At 41.7% G+C, this 15,447-nt stretch overlaps 1 protein-coding gene across 2 annotated transcripts in view; it reads left to right on the forward strand.

Moving 5' to 3' along the window:
• The first annotated feature begins 834 nt into the window (after positions 1-834).
• The window catches only part of RASEF (RAS and EF-hand domain containing), a 37,482-nt gene continuing 22,869 nt past the window's right edge, over positions 835-15,447 (forward strand). For both annotated transcript variants that reach the window (XM_086629639.1, XM_086629640.1), the window contains exons 1-3: positions 835-1,202; positions 13,374-13,520; positions 14,319-14,409. In XM_086629639.1, the coding sequence (XP_086485765.1) occupies positions 835-1,202; positions 13,374-13,520; positions 14,319-14,409 (606 nt within the window). The remainder of the gene's footprint in view (positions 1,203-13,373; positions 13,521-14,318; positions 14,410-15,447) is intronic.

The raw sequence follows: 15,447 nt of genomic DNA on the forward strand, positions 1-15,447 counted from the left end.
TAAAGATCACCTAGTTGCAACCTCTCTATCATGGGCAGGGACACTCACCACTACACCAGGTTGCTCAAAGCCTTGAACTCCTACAGGGATGGGGCATCCCCAACTTCTCTGGAAAACCTGTTTCAGTGCCTTACCACCCTCAATATAAAAAAGATTCTTCCTTATATATAACCTAAATCTAAACAATGGACATTTCTAAATTACTGGTGATGGGACAGAAGTGACTATCGGCATAAGACTCCTCATGGTCATCAACAATTTATCTAGTGAAACTGTGGGTCATCCTGGGTTTCTCGTTTCCATGAACACACCGAGTATTTCTATTCTGCTGGAAAACAGAAACGAGATCAACACCTTATGGTGACGGCACAGTATTGGGACTCACCTTTGACTGCTGCAGGGAGGGTGGGACGTGTTTTTAACGTGCAGTGTTCGCCAGCAGTTACCTGCGCTGTTAGCAACACAGCGGGCAGGGAGCTGCGCCAAGGGAACACCCTGCCCGTGCCCCTCCGCCTGCGGCCGGCACCCCGGGAGAGGAGGGGCCGGCACGGTCCGGCCGCCGCGTCGGGACCTTCCTGCTTTCTCCCGGGGGCGCCGGACGCCCCGTCCGGGCACGGCGGGCCGCCTCGGCACGGCCAGGAGAGACGAAAGCCACCACCTGCGGCGCGGCCCCCGCCTCCCGGCCGCGCCCGGCCCCGTGGGGCGCCGGGGCGGAGCAGGACCTGTCCCGCCCCGCCGAGCCGACGGCGAAGTTGTGCCGCCAGGTCGGGCAGCCGCTGCTCGCCCCGTCCCGTCGCGTCCCGGCCGCGGGCAGAGGATCCGCGCCCCCGGCCGATGGATCCCGAGGCGGCGGGGGACGAACTGTCCCGCCTGCGCGCCCTCTTCCTGGCCTGCGACGCCAGCGGCTCGGGCCGCATCGAGCGGGAGGACTTCGCGGCGCTCTGCGCCGAGTTGCGGGTGCGGCCGGCCGAGGCCGAGGCCATCTTCCAGCGCCTCGACAGCGACCGCGATGGGGCCATCACCTTCCCCGAGTTCGCCCGCGGCTTCCGCGGCGCCACCCGCTGGCGACCCGGCGGCGGCGAGCCGGAGGAGGGCGAGGAGGAGGAGGAGGCGGCGGCGGCAGCGTGCCCCGCCGCGGGGCTGGAGCAGCCCTGGAGGGACTTCGAGGTGCGGCTGGGGGACGAGGCGAGATACATCCCCAGGTAAGACCCGGGCCCGCCGGCGCCCGCGGCGGCTGGAGGCGGGGGCTGCGGCCACGGGAGTGCCGGGGCTGAGCCTGTCCGGGGGGAGCCCCTTCCGCCGCCCGGAGCAGGAACGGCCCTCCCGGCAGCAGCTGGCGCCGGTGCTGATGCAATACCCTGCTGGGGAACGGCCGTACCGAAGTTCAGCCTGACCCCTTGCCCGCTGTACTCGCAGGTGTATAGAGCCTTTCCCACATCTGCTTCCCGGTTGTGAGGCATGCCAGCTCTGTTTTTCCAGCATGCAGCCGCTTGCACGCTTCCTCTCCGCTGCTCTGCCAGGGACACACGTGGGAAAATCAGGCCGGTGAAACGCACGGGATGCAAAGTGCGGCCAGTTCCGCAAATCAAACTTTGCCGTCGTCGTCCCCGCCGCCTTCTGCCGCATGACCAGCCCCCAGCGTCTTGCAGCCCCATCTTCCTTTTCCTGGTAAAGGCCTTTGCCTCCAGGTTATCGGAGTTCATTAGTACGTCTCTCGGGCAGAGGAGCTCACCGAGGTCCGAGGGAGCATTTTCCCTCGATGGCAGTGAAATAAAGACAACTGGTGGTAGCTTGGTTTGGGATTAAACCCGATTACTGCGGGTCCGCCAGCACCCAGCTGGTTCCATTTTAGGGAGGCGCATTTCGGTGATTCTCAGTAATCTGCCTGAAACCTGAGGTGCTCAAAATTAATACGAAATTGTTGGCCATAAAAAGTACAGAGTGATTCTACTTCATTTAAAAATTGTAACTTAAACTGGAAAACAAGCAATCTGAGTTCAGGGGCTTGGTGGCTAGTTAAGAGGCAGTTAAAAAAAATACGTACGTAAATATATCCAGAGAGAGTGCGTCAAGTTGCAGTGGGTCCCAGCTGTGAGGTTGACCTGGTTTTACTGGCATAGAATAATAGAATCAGTTTTCTGTTCTGAAAAGCTATGTATCTAAAGTAAGCTGCATTTTTTAGAAGATGGCAGCACCCGAGTGGGTGAGAACAAAGTCGATAAAACACTTTGCTTTAGTTTGTAGCCAGACATGGTATGCAGGTATCCCTAGTGATCAAGGACACTTCAGCTGGGCTTTGCAAAAGACCCAGATGTCCAAGAACCTGGCGGGAGTGTGGCCAGGGCGGTTGACACCTAATCTGGCAAATGGGTATTCCACGTGTAACATCATGCTCACTATAAATTGGGAAGTTTGTTGAGGAGGAGTCATTGGGTAATAGAACAGCTGGCAGCTGTTCAGCCCCAGATACAAGCTACACGTAGATAGAGGTACGCAGAGCTAATAAAAGCACATTAGTTTCTGTGTAACTTTTGTAACAGTCGAGTCGAATGTACAGTTTGTTGTTTTTCAGGATTATGTATTAGACCATTGGCAAATTTTTATTGTATCAGTCTCCGTGCAGCGCACCTTAAATTCTTACCTACTCCAATAATTTGGTTCCAGCCACTTCTAAAAACGCGTTTGGATTGTGAGATGAAAAGTTTCTTTAAAAAAAAATTCAGTTACTTAGCCTGCTACTCATGTGCACAACTGGAGTCGATTGTTCTTTCTGGACTGGAAGGCTAAGGCAGATTGGTTAGTCTTACTGGACTGCTCTGTTTCAGACAGATCGGTAACTTCATACTGGTCTTTCTTACCTAGTTCATGATGCCTTCCCTGCTACGTACTTGCTTTCTACAGAAAGAGAATAGGAAAAAAAGTGGTTTGAAAATCTGCAGAAACAATTCGTAACTTAGTCTAAATCCAGATGGAAGCTCAATAGGAGATGGAAAGAATCTGACTCATGAACAGTGATGGCTTGTGAAAGCATCTGTCTCCTTTTGGTAATAAGCTTATCTCAGTATCTTGGTTACTATGTTTGCAGCAGCAGTTTGAATATAGTCCAGTTGTTTGTCTAAGAGGGTAGTAGGAGGGAAGGGGGATAGCTTTCATAGGCTTGAGTGTGCAGACATGTCCTTTAATTTTTTTTTAAATTCATGATGACAAAATTAATGTCATTTGTGTTGTGATTCTTACACATCAAAATTCCAAACAACTAAATTTTGATAGTTAAATACGTGTGTATCTGGCAAGAAATAATTTGATTTAAATGCTTCCTATTCATGTTCAGCTTCATAAATGTCTTCGAACATCCTTCATATTTGGCTGTATTTGTTAGGTGTGTGCCAACGTCAGCTGAAGAACAGTGTGCCCTTTGTTTTCTTGTTCTTTCTCTTTCCTGTCCTGAAGTACTAGAAGCAGGTCTGTGTTACAGCTCAACTTTTTTCCATTTGTGGCTCACGACTTTTTTTGTTGAAACGGATGTGCCAGTTTTTTTTATTGTGAGTAGTCCCACTAAAATCACTAGGACCATTTGTGTAAGTAATGCATATATTGAAATTGTTCGAGTCTGAGCATCAGAAAGATTTTAAGCAATGGAATATAACAAAACGGTGTCAAGTACAAGCTGGCACTTCAGAAAAGTTATTTATATTTTTATTTAAATTATTATTTTTTTTAGTTGTTTATCAGTTAAGGGTTTTTTTTTAGGGAAAGGCAGTATTTTGAAAAACGGACCTAGCTTGGAATACACCTGCATTTTCAATACTGTAAAACAGCTGGTGTCCTCACATTGTGGTTTGTTACTCTTCATATGTTTGCTGCAACATTGGCATTGAAAACCATGAGAAAAGTAATTACAAAGAAGAAACTCCTCAGAACCGGATGAGTGGAGTTAGTTGTCCATATTTTTTATCTCACTTATGTGTGTTTTTATCTCAAGCATTTCAGGGTTCGGTTCCTCAAAATGCTGTACTTTCCAGGTCCAGTCTAGCAAAACACTGGCACATATGCTTTTTGATGTTACTGTGGTTTATACAGAGAGAAACAAAGCATAACAGATGGAAGCAGTGAGATAAAACCGGGGTTGAAGTCAGGAGAAAATTACGCAGTAAACACCCGTGTTCTCTATCATTCCTGAGCTTGATTAAATGCCCATGGAAATCTAGGGGAGATTTTTCACTGTTATCAATACACATGGTTCAGCCTCTGTTTCTGCAACTGAACTTTTAAAAGCCATGAATGATTATCCATAATGAAGTGTGAAATCCAGTAACAGATCAGTATCTTGGCCCAGTCCTTAATGTGGTAGCAGACATAAGATGCAACATTGTTCACTGCCAGGTACTCCCTCATTCTAGGTACTAAAATAAGCGTGTACTAAAATAAGCGTGTACTAAAATAAGCGTGTACTAAAATAAGCTTATTTTGAATTTGGTTAATTTAAAAAACGACAGTTTTATTATGGAATGGAACCTGCCTCTCTGTAGTTCGATGTATTGGTTGCACAGTTCTGTTAGCTTATACTTTAAAACTTCCAAGTCTGTACTGGAGGTGGTGGTATCGGTTGCAGTTAAACAGGAAGAGTAACATCAAAGAGTTTCTTTTCAACCTTCCTGCTTCCCTCCCCATCTGAACAGATTTTTGGGACTAAATTCAGTTAGATTTCTTGGTAAGGTGGTCACTGTGAATTGGTATTGTTTGCCTTAGTCTTTAAAGATACTCAGTGGGCAATTGTGCCTCTAGGAAGAAGAAAAAAAAGGGAAGTCTTCCCATGCTGATGACCGAATATAATGTGTGAAATCAGATTTTAGTGAAATTTGCTTAGATGATTGAGGTGGGGATTTTTTTGGCATTAATTTCATTTGAAATGCAGCTACCCTTCTGTGTTGCTGTATTCAATCAAGTATAATGAGTAATTAAACACATAAAAGATTGTGATGCCTTTGGTTTATACATAGTGAATTTCCAACTGGAGTGTACCTGTGTGAGCCATAGGAGATATGTTTTAGTGAGAACTCAGGCATATGTGTGAATTTGTTCCTCTAAGAAGTATTGCAATGATACAGGAGTGTAAAAAAAAAAAAGTTAAGAAACTTACCTGTTTAAATGTGCTCCAGGCAGTTAGTGCTCCAGTGTCCTGCCTGCACTGGAAGGGTTTAGACCTTGACTGTGTTTGGGTGTTGCGTTCTTTTTAAATATGTGGTGAACCTCAGATCTGTTTGGATTTCAGTGGTAAGAGTGAAAGGTTCCTTCCACCCTCCTCATAGGTGTGTGCTCCTTTAAACATGTGGGGAAGTCTCCTAATGGCAATGCTTTTCCGTTCCATTCCTCAGCTTGAACAAAGAATGATCCAAGATCCACTGGCACTTCAAGAGAAAACCTATACTTGAGAATGCTATGACAGTTATTTATGTCTGTAAATCACAGGCAAAAAACTTCCCAGAAAACAGATTTTTGAGTTTTAATGTCAAAGACCTTCAATCAGAACGAACAAAAACTTGGGACTGTGTGTGTGGTGTTACGTCCTTGTGTATTGTTGACTCACTCTGGGATAAACTGAATCCCTTTAAGCCTTACCAGTCAATTTTAGTGTGATATTTGGCAAATTGGATAATCTGATTGGAAAAACGAAATAAATTGAGCATGAATGGGTGGATGAATCTGGAGAAGTAATGTTTGTATCCCCATTTCATGTTAAATTCTTCTGCTCTGAGAGTACTTCTTTGAGAATACTTCTCAGTACTTCTGAGAATACTTCATTGCTTTGCTTTTTAGTCTTGGGATCCGTTTTACTTGTGTGCCTTATACTTTAGGCCAAGCTGACTGTTCATTGGACTCTGATTTCAGCACTACCAGACTGTGAGATTTTATGCATCATACAATTCCAGAATCTCCTCATATGATTATGGTAACAGTTCGCTCCCGATCATGTCATCTCGAGGTGTATAGAAAATGTGAATCTAGGGGACATGATAAAATGAGAAAAGAGTGCTGTTTTTAACCTGAGCTGCTTAAACTGTGAAGATAGGCGATGCTCATGGGATAATACTGCTGTGCAAAGGAGAGGGGCTCTGCTGTGTAAAATTACGTCCAAAACCTGCTGTGCTTTTGCTGTTAGGAGTCGGGATGGATTTTTGCCAAAGTCAATACACATCACAGCATCAGCTCTTGTCAGCAATTTGTGTTTGTTTTGAAGGAATGATAAGCCATGATATCAGCTCTGGAGAGATTTCCTTGGAAGTCTAAGTGTGTTCCCTGGAGAGGGCATGAAGGCAAATCTTGAGGGAAAAACAAATGCTGGGTCCCCCTTTGTCACAGTGCTGGGAGGGAATCTCTACTGTAAGAATGATGTCTGGTCTTTTAATATATCTCATGATGGGGATTTGACAAATGTGCTGGAAGTGTGATGGACACCTTCCTGTAAGCCAGAAGACTTTCTGAGCTACCTTAGGTTTTACTGCTCTTTTTTTTTTTTTTTCCTTTAATCAGAACAGCGTCTGTGCCAAATAATTTTAGCACTGTAACATTAATTTTCCTGGTACTTTCATATCACATGATCTTTGGTCATAACCATATCCTTTGGAGTGTTCTCCCTTTCCACAGACTTCATCTTTCCCTCCCTGTCCCACAGGTTTTTCCACTTGTGCCCCACTGTCTCCAATCACACCTCTTTTCTTTAGGCAGAGAACGGTATTTATTCCTTGGAAACAATAAAAATTCCCTCTCTGGGAATCAGCCCTTGGCCAGGCTCTCTCATCTGGGAGTTGCAGATTTGTTTGTCTTCTATTAATGCAACCTCTTTGTGAAGAAAAAGAAAAGATAGTGTTAAAAAACCCCACAGTGCTTTGGGTTGGGAAATACCTTGAATTTTACACCATGTTAAGGTTTTGCGTAATCTGTTTTTCCTCAAGGCACTTAATCTAGGAGAAAGTGTTAGGCACTCAGCTGTGACAAAAGTAGGTCCTTTCCAATTTGAAACGGATTTGGTCGATCTTTTCTGGTGGCTGATATGATGATGTAGCCAATGCATTTGCTTTTCAGGAAAAGGTATTTCTCTGTCTCTTGGTGGCACACGTAGGCTGTTGGTCTCCATTGTGAAGAAGATCATCAGATGTGTAATGCTTGATCTTTCTCTTGCTCGCACAACCTGGCTCAGACCACCTTATACTTTGTCACTTCATACCCATACCAGAACAGAGCTGCTACGGGTGATGCAAGCAATTTTACTAGATCACCTAGACTGGGAAGAGGCCATTAGAATAGCGTTCTGAAACTTAGAAATGGGAGCATATTACCAGCATGAAGGCAAGAGTAAGTCTAGTGCTGATTGTCTTTGCCTTTACCCACACCTACAGAAATAGAAACTATTTTTCCAGTGCTTGAATGATGTCTGTGTCAAGATAACAGAGAAAGTGGTTGGGGACCTTAAGCCTGCAGGTAAGAACTTGGATAAGAAAGAAGATAGAAGTGAAGACAGAGGTCAGTAACTGGCAAGGGATGGTGTTGAGAAAGACAGGGATGTACACAGAAGGACCTACAGAAACAGTCCTGCTGGGGAACGCTTTTACCTCTTACCTCTCAATACAACCCTTGCCCAGCTAAGCCTGAGGGCCCAGGAGCAGCTCCCACCTGAGTCAGCTTTTGCCTTGCTTTGCTGCTTGGTGCTCCCCAGAGTGCTCTGCTCAGGGGGGCCCTGAAATTGTGCTGGTCGCCTTGTCAGTCTCCACCTTTCTAGAGCAGACCTGGGTAAATGTACGCAAAATAGCAGCGGAAGAAACGCTGAGTCTTTAACACGTGAATGAGGGAAGGTGGTGTTACAACTTCACTGGCACATCTTTGGCTTCCTCCAGTTTTCTGCTAGCTTATTGTGCTTTGTAAAGCTTTGGTGGAAAGCTGCACTGAAAATACCACCCTTGAGGTTGGACTAATGGGGCCCATGTAACGTAGCCTCCTCTCTCTGGCAACTGCATAGGGAACACGTGTAAGATACTGAGCAACTGTAGAGTTTTTATTCTTTGATAAATTCCATCAGCTCCCTCTGCACTGCGTTCGGAGTGTGGATCATTAGGCAAACGGTCCCTGTACATTCAGCACACCAAAGTAATGTATGGTATGAATTGGTGTAGTTCTGTGGGTTAAATGAAATTATGCCACTTTAATGTAATATGAATATCTGATATTGCTAATCTCAGTGTTGTTTTTATTATTTTTTTCCCTCTTCTGCTCCTCCTGTATTCTACCGTAGCCTTTTAAATCTGTCATATTACAAATTGCATTATCATCAGGGCAGTTTTAGTTTCTTTGTGTAATTCTCCCAGGAACTCTCTGAGACCATGCGTGTTGCTCACCAGCCTGGGCTGCAGTACCAAGGACGCTGTTGCATCTTCCGCAGCCAGGAGGAAATGGCCTGCCTCTTGTAGGCAGGGTCGGTACCTTGAGCTGATTAGTAATTAGTTCATTATCTCAACTCAATCCAGCTGGCTAATAATGACTGGATGCCATACATGCGAATACAGTAACTTTGCTCAAGTTAATTCTTATGTGACGTTGTGCAAATATTGACTAATTACATTTAGTAATTACTAATTTTAAAGACAGTTTACGTTATAAACCTTTGAGATGAGGTAAAGTAAAGCCAGAGCAGTACTTGGCCAGAGAACTATACTTTTTTGGGTAGCAGTGGTTTATGTCTGTACTTTGTAGAAGCAGCAGAAAGGCATGCATGGTAGGTAGCATAACCATGATGCCAGATGGTCTAAAGGGACAGTTTCTTTCATGTCATATATTAAAAAATGCTGTTTCTATGGATTAGTAATTGTGAATGTCTACAGTTGTGTTAGTGTGGAACTTAAAGGAGTGCAGGTAAATCCATTTAAAAGTGATTTCAGGATTTCGGGGAAGACCAGTTTTAGAGGGCAAACCTGATCATTTCTGACTTATTTTGCTGAAACTGGAGTAACAGCATTCTAGTTGTCTTTTTGTCCAGCAAAGGGACAGACTATTCAGAGTTCAGGAGACATGTTGGCGAAATCCATTTGTGAAATCTTCCATGATAAATAATTTTAGGTAAGTAATGAATTTGCAGAAAGAAATGGCATGTATTCGAGGGGAACTGGAGACAAACAAACGAATTGGGCAATAGTCATTGCGACTAATCTGTCCTGCTGCAGTGGTGTCACTGCTATTTACCAAAGCATGTGAAAACAGAGGAGTGATTGAAAATATGGAAAGAGACAATTCAGAACAATTCCTCTCTTAATTATCAAGTACTGCCTGTTGATACAGAGTGTATATAGCTCCATTCTTCTAAAATACTGTGTATCCATAAAATATTATCACAGTGTGCTTGCTGCTAATTCATCACAGATACTTGGAGTGATTAATCAATACCAGTCTTCCCAGTTCATGAAAGTGCGTTACTTCTTGCCAAAGACTTAAGTGATTAAGCAGATTCCCATCAATTTCTTTGCATGACTTTAATTTCTCCTCTGTTTTTTTTATTGCTGCAGTGATTGTTGAGTCATGTTTTTAATTAAGACTTCCTATAGTGTTGCCATTGAAGCACTTAGGTAAGTGTCACTGGGAATTTCAATGGCCAATTTTAATCTAAAGAAGCCTTCCAGGCCCTGTCCAATATCCTGCACAGTTGTGGTTGTATGGGTGTTATTTAGCTTCTTAAGCCCAAGTACTGCTTCATGAAACCGGGTCACTGGGATATTTGGGATCTATCTGGATGGTAGCTGGTCACTGGGCTGAGGAGGAATAGTGAATGGAAAGAGGTTTTGTATCACAGAGGGAGAATAAACTCTGACAATAACTACTTTGTGCTTCTGACTACTGCATCTTAAGGCAGACTTGGCTGTATGACAGAAGCTCAGCAGCAGCATGGAGATACTCATTTCTGTCTTCAGTTCTGGTATGTGTATTTGCATACACTTTGCACAAGGGAGTGGCTGTGACATTCTTGTGAAGAGAATGAAAGTTGCAGAAATACATTACAATATTGCACTACAAATGTCTTCTGCTCCTGGCAGAAAATACAGTAGGCAAAGGCCAGACTAACTGATTCTCTACTCCCATCAGCGCAGACACTGTACTTTCAGTTTTGCTACTCCGTTAATAATCTGCACGGTAGGCAGCCTCTGATATTAGTATTATGCATGTACTATTTTTGAACACAGGATTTGTAGTATAGTTGGAGATACAGTGTAGTTTTATGGATGTGGCTTCATTTGATTTACAGCCAGCAGCTGATTAATCCTGCACAAGATGAGGTGAGAAGGATCAGTACTATCACCCTATAATCTTGTGAAAAAAGTTATGTGGGTCCTTAAAGATCCAACCATAATTCAGTGACCTGCGATTTGAAGACGATCAGGAAAACGTTTGCTCGAGTAAAGAGTGTTTTGTGTTAGTGTCAAGTAACAAGTAGTTTTCCTGCTGTTTGCTTGCTTTCTAGAAAACAAGAAAGCAAGCAGACAGTAAGCATCTTGTTGGTGAAATTTAAAAGAAAAAAGAAAGTTTCAGAACACAGATGTTTGTATTTCTAAAAATCATGTATGTTGACCTAGATTTTGGTGAATTTATCTGCCTTGGAAGATTGATTAACTCAGTCCATGTCACTGTAGCTAGTAACATTTCTGTTTTACGTGTGACTCATTTAAAGGACTGTATGAATGTTGACGCTATTTGAAGAAGTGACATTCTTCAGCAGCTAATTCTGGATATGCACAGTGTCTGCTTCTATCCAAAATTTGAAACTATTCTGGCATAGTATATTGACTGTTTTGGTGAGCAATTTGCAGCTCTGAAGGACAACTTCCGAAGTGCTAGGAATTTATGAAATGCAGCATACGTTACCAGCTCTCAGTTCGACTATCAAAAATAAATGGAATTTCAGACCGATGGAGAGGCTACATTTTGTAATGTTTGAAATACAGCCAGGCTCCAGCTTCAACCTACCTAATGTTTAATGGAAGTATGGTAGGAATTCTGTAAATGGTAACACCTCAAGACACTGAAGTTATTGTTTGTCCAGCTGCATGTACTTGGAAATCAGTGTCTAAGTGCTACTAATCTGCTGTACACTTTAAATAAGATCTTTTGAACCCAAACCTCAGACTTATTTTGTGATACATGCTATCATCAGAACTGTTCCAAAACTCTGTTGTGCAGTAAACCCTTTAGCACAGAAATCTCACATTTGTCTGTATGTTGTAATAGTACAGAGTGAAAGGAGGGCAGATTTTAAGTCTACAGTTTTATTATTACTTTTTTGGTTTTTCCTAGTTTTCGTATTTTTGGTGGTGCTGATAGTGTCAGTGTTGTTTAAACGCAATGTTGTTGCTAAGGAAAATGTCCTTAACAGTTTTTAAAATGCAAATTATTAATTGAGTAAACATACATTTGGGGAATTCTTTAAATGATATGTTTTTTATACATAATTTGCAGTATCTGATGATCAGATGAATCGGCACATAATTATGACTGTTTGTGAACCTTGACGTTACTCTGTTTAAAATATATTTTGGAAAAAGAATTGTGTCCATACATTAGAATATATTCAGAGCACTACATTAAGTTTAGCTTAACTTCTGGAAATACTGAATGCAGCTAAAGCGTTAGCCTTTGTAAAGGAAACCGTTTGCAAGACAGAAACATGTACGTACACAGCAATGCACCTGGCATCAGTAAACCTATATTTGTTTGTGCTGCTGTTATGTTTCTGTATTTTGAAACAGATGTCAGCATTTCAGTTGGAAGTAGATTTTACGGTGTCCTGAAATACTTCCGTTGTTTAAAATGGGAATCTGAGTTACAGTAAGAATTATGTTACTGTTGTAATAAAGTAAGTTATACCTTCAGTGGGGACATCATATATGGAAGACGCAGAGTGCTGCAATGTTGATATGCTAAGCTGTGGAATTACTTCAAATGGGAAAAAAATCAGAGAATATCCGCTGATTAATGATATCATGCGTATGGTGAAAGTATTAAATAACACTACCTTCACAGAAGACAGGAAAATATCAGCTGTGTAATGAGCTGAATCATTAAATCAGAGCTTAAACTTTCTTTTAACAGCAAAAAGAGGTCGTGTATTTGTGATATGTTAGATATGGTGTTAGACCAGAACTTGCAAAACATTATTTTTGTTTGTATTTCTGCCACTGATATGGTATGTTTTCTCATTGCTGTCCTGCTTCCTCCATCTTTTTAGACCTGATCTTCCCTTTTTCTTTTTTTTTTTCTTTTAAATTTTTGTGTTCTTGAATACTTCATGTTCTGACATGTAGTCTACATGGCAATCAACTTCAATTTTCCTTGGGACTGCTAAATTCTGTTATACAATTTTCTCTAGTGTGTTGCCTTATAGTAATCCAGATATTGGAACCTAGTTGGCATGTAATGCAAAGGGTTTCATGGCGTTAATAGCGGTATGACCAGAAATCAGTGCTTTTTATGTAGTGACCTGTGTAATAATGTTCTGGTACTTATGCTCTTCATTTTTGTACCTTGTCGAAATTCTTTGCTTTGACAATTAAAACTGTGTACAATCTATGTAAATGAGTCCAGATCAAATGGAAATCAGAATATGCAAGTCTTGCGCATTGGGGCAGCTTTTAAGAAGCAATATAAATTTCAGGAGGGCTTTTAATAACTAAAGAATCTACAGAAACTTTTTATTCTCTACCAGATATATCTGTTATTTTTCCCAGGAGATTCATACACAGAATTAACTTCTTATAACAATGACTTTTTTTGGGTATAAAGCAGGGCTGGGATTATAAGGAGTGCAACTGTCTGTTTTAAACCAGAGAGCTGTGTTCTCGTTTCCCCTACAAGTCCCCACCGCCACGCACTGATACAAGATGTAAATACTGGAAGTCCAATAGCTGAGGGAACATCAAACTTTTTTTTCTTGAAGTAGGTATGATCACCTCCCTTTCCCCCTTTAAACATCCCTTTTAACGTAGGTGGTGGTGTTCATACCCATTTTTTTTTTCTCATGTAACCTCCTAAAGTCATAAACATCTTCACGGATTACGATTAACATTACAGCCACCAACATTATGGATTACTCCAGTGGCACGCTCTTCAACACACCATGAACGGAAGTAAAGTTAAAGTATGTTAAAGTAAAGAAGCAGGAAGGGTAAACATTGTTTAGAAGAATTCAGACTTACTATGCTGAATGTTCAAAGTCTGTATCTATGTTGCTAAGTTTTAAAAATATGCAAAAAGGGATATATCTTCATTTGCAATACATTTTTCAAACCTGTTGTAAAACATTATTCAAAGTGTCTTAAGTTGGTATCTCTCTTTTTCAGACAAGAACAGGTCAGTGTTCTGTATCAGAATATACACATAGCAGAACCAAGATTAATCCAGCCGTACGAACATGTCATTAAGAACTTCATCCGAGAGATCAAACTTCAAAGCACAGAGATGGAAACTTTGGCCATCGCGGTGAAAAGGTATAGTGAGTTGTGTTTCTAGTTCAGTTACGACGTTACTGTTTTCTCTGTCACACTTTGTTGGTTAAACTACTGGGAGTTAATGCCAAAATATGTCCTGCAGTGTATTTCCATAAACTGAAAGGTTTAAAGGTTAGTTTATATGCACACACATACGCATAAGCACATATGGTAGCTTGCAAATGATTCCCTGTTCATATTTTGGCTAAGTCCTGGACCAAATTTTTGCAGGCACTCTTCTTATGTTTAATGTCTTAAAACATTTTGACTCCTCTTCCTTGGCTGTAATTTTGAGTCTTAGCATACACACCCATTATACTTTCATTTTAGAAACCATATTTTTGCTTCTTCGACTTCAAGGAGTGTATTTACCTCTTTTAACTGCTTGACATTTGCAGTCTCACATCATTACTGCCAAAACCAAACAGATTAGCTCACGACAGTGGTCTTGTCTGTGTGGGTGATGCAAGTTACTGTAGTTATTATCCTTTTGAAATCTCTTCATAGGATAACCAGAGGGGCCTTTTATCTCTGTAACTTAATTTTCAAAATGCAGATGTGATGTATTTCATACTAATCATCAGCTGTTTGCTGTTATTTGAAATCTAATTTGCCTGTGTCTTCAAATTAATTTGTGATTTTGGTTCCCGACCATACCAGTTTCGAGGTCTGGGCAATGTTAAAGTGTTTCCATGTCTGTCTAATTTGTTTCAGCAGAGGTAGGCAGATGTGTTTTACACAACTTTCCTGTCAAGCCAGAGGGCAATTCCTAAGAGAGTATTTACTTTTAAATTTTAGAGCTCAGGATAAAGCAGCAGTTCAGCTCAGTGAGCTGGAGGAAGAGATGGAACAACGGATACAGGCTGCAGAGCATAAAGTTAAAAAGGAAGTGAGTATTTTATATTTACAGAATTTCATAATTACCAAACTCTTCAGCAGTCTTAAGCAGGATTTATGGCCAGGTGTGTTTTTGATTCTGATGGGCTGACTCAAAGCCACCAAAGGCAGGGCCTGCATAAAAAGAAGCTATCCATGAGATCAAAAAATGTATTCTCTTAATGCTTTCTCAAAGAGGAATGACTGCTCAGATGTAATAAACCAAGAAAAGAAAAGTCTTTCTCTTTTGTGAGAATATGCTGGCCTAGAGGAATTTATTTCGGAGACCAGTGTTGGAAACAGATTGGAGAAAATGACCTTTCACCATGAAAGAATGGAATCTAGTTCTCCTAGTAGATGAATTTATGTAGAAATTAATGCTTAGATCATTTGATCCTAATTTGTAGATCTGCCTGGAGCACTGATCTTTCTTTCCCCCATTTTCGTCCCGCAATATATTTCACAGAGTTGTAAGAGAGGGTAATTGTGATGACAGTGTGTGAGGGCCTGGACCTCCTAAAGTTTATGGGAGATTCTCTGTCAGTGTGCTCAAGTTTTAGCTGTTGTTTCAACAGGCTTGAAGTCTTGATGGAAAAGTACAAGAATCCTCTTCCCCTTACCCATATATTAGAACCACGTGCGGCTGTGTAATTCTAAGCAGAAAGTACAGTAAAATCACCATACCTGTGTTGTCTGCTTCACGTTGAACTGTTAATAAACTCACCTAAGATAAACCTGACCTTATAGTGTGCATAACAGCTTGTGAAAGTATTCTAATGTGGACATAAGAAATGCATTAATTAAAACGTATATTATGGGCATAGTTACTGCTCTGTAGGACACACAGTATACTGAAAGTCTATGTATTTGGTATGGATTCTTTCACCCCAAAGCATTTGCAGAATCAGAAGCAGCAAAGTGAAGTCTGCCAACTTGCTGGTTTTAAATAGTTCATGGCAATTGATCTGTGAAGGTAAATGGTATTCTGATAGATTTGCTTCAAACAGCATCTTTTTCTATACCAGAGAAAACACTCTTACCAAACCATAAA

Source organism: Tauraco erythrolophus, chromosome Z (genome assembly GCF_009769465.1).
Source record: "Tauraco erythrolophus isolate bTauEry1 chromosome Z, bTauEry1.pri, whole genome shotgun sequence".
NCBI classification, from domain to species: Eukaryota; Metazoa; Chordata; class Aves; order Musophagiformes; family Musophagidae; genus Tauraco; species Tauraco erythrolophus.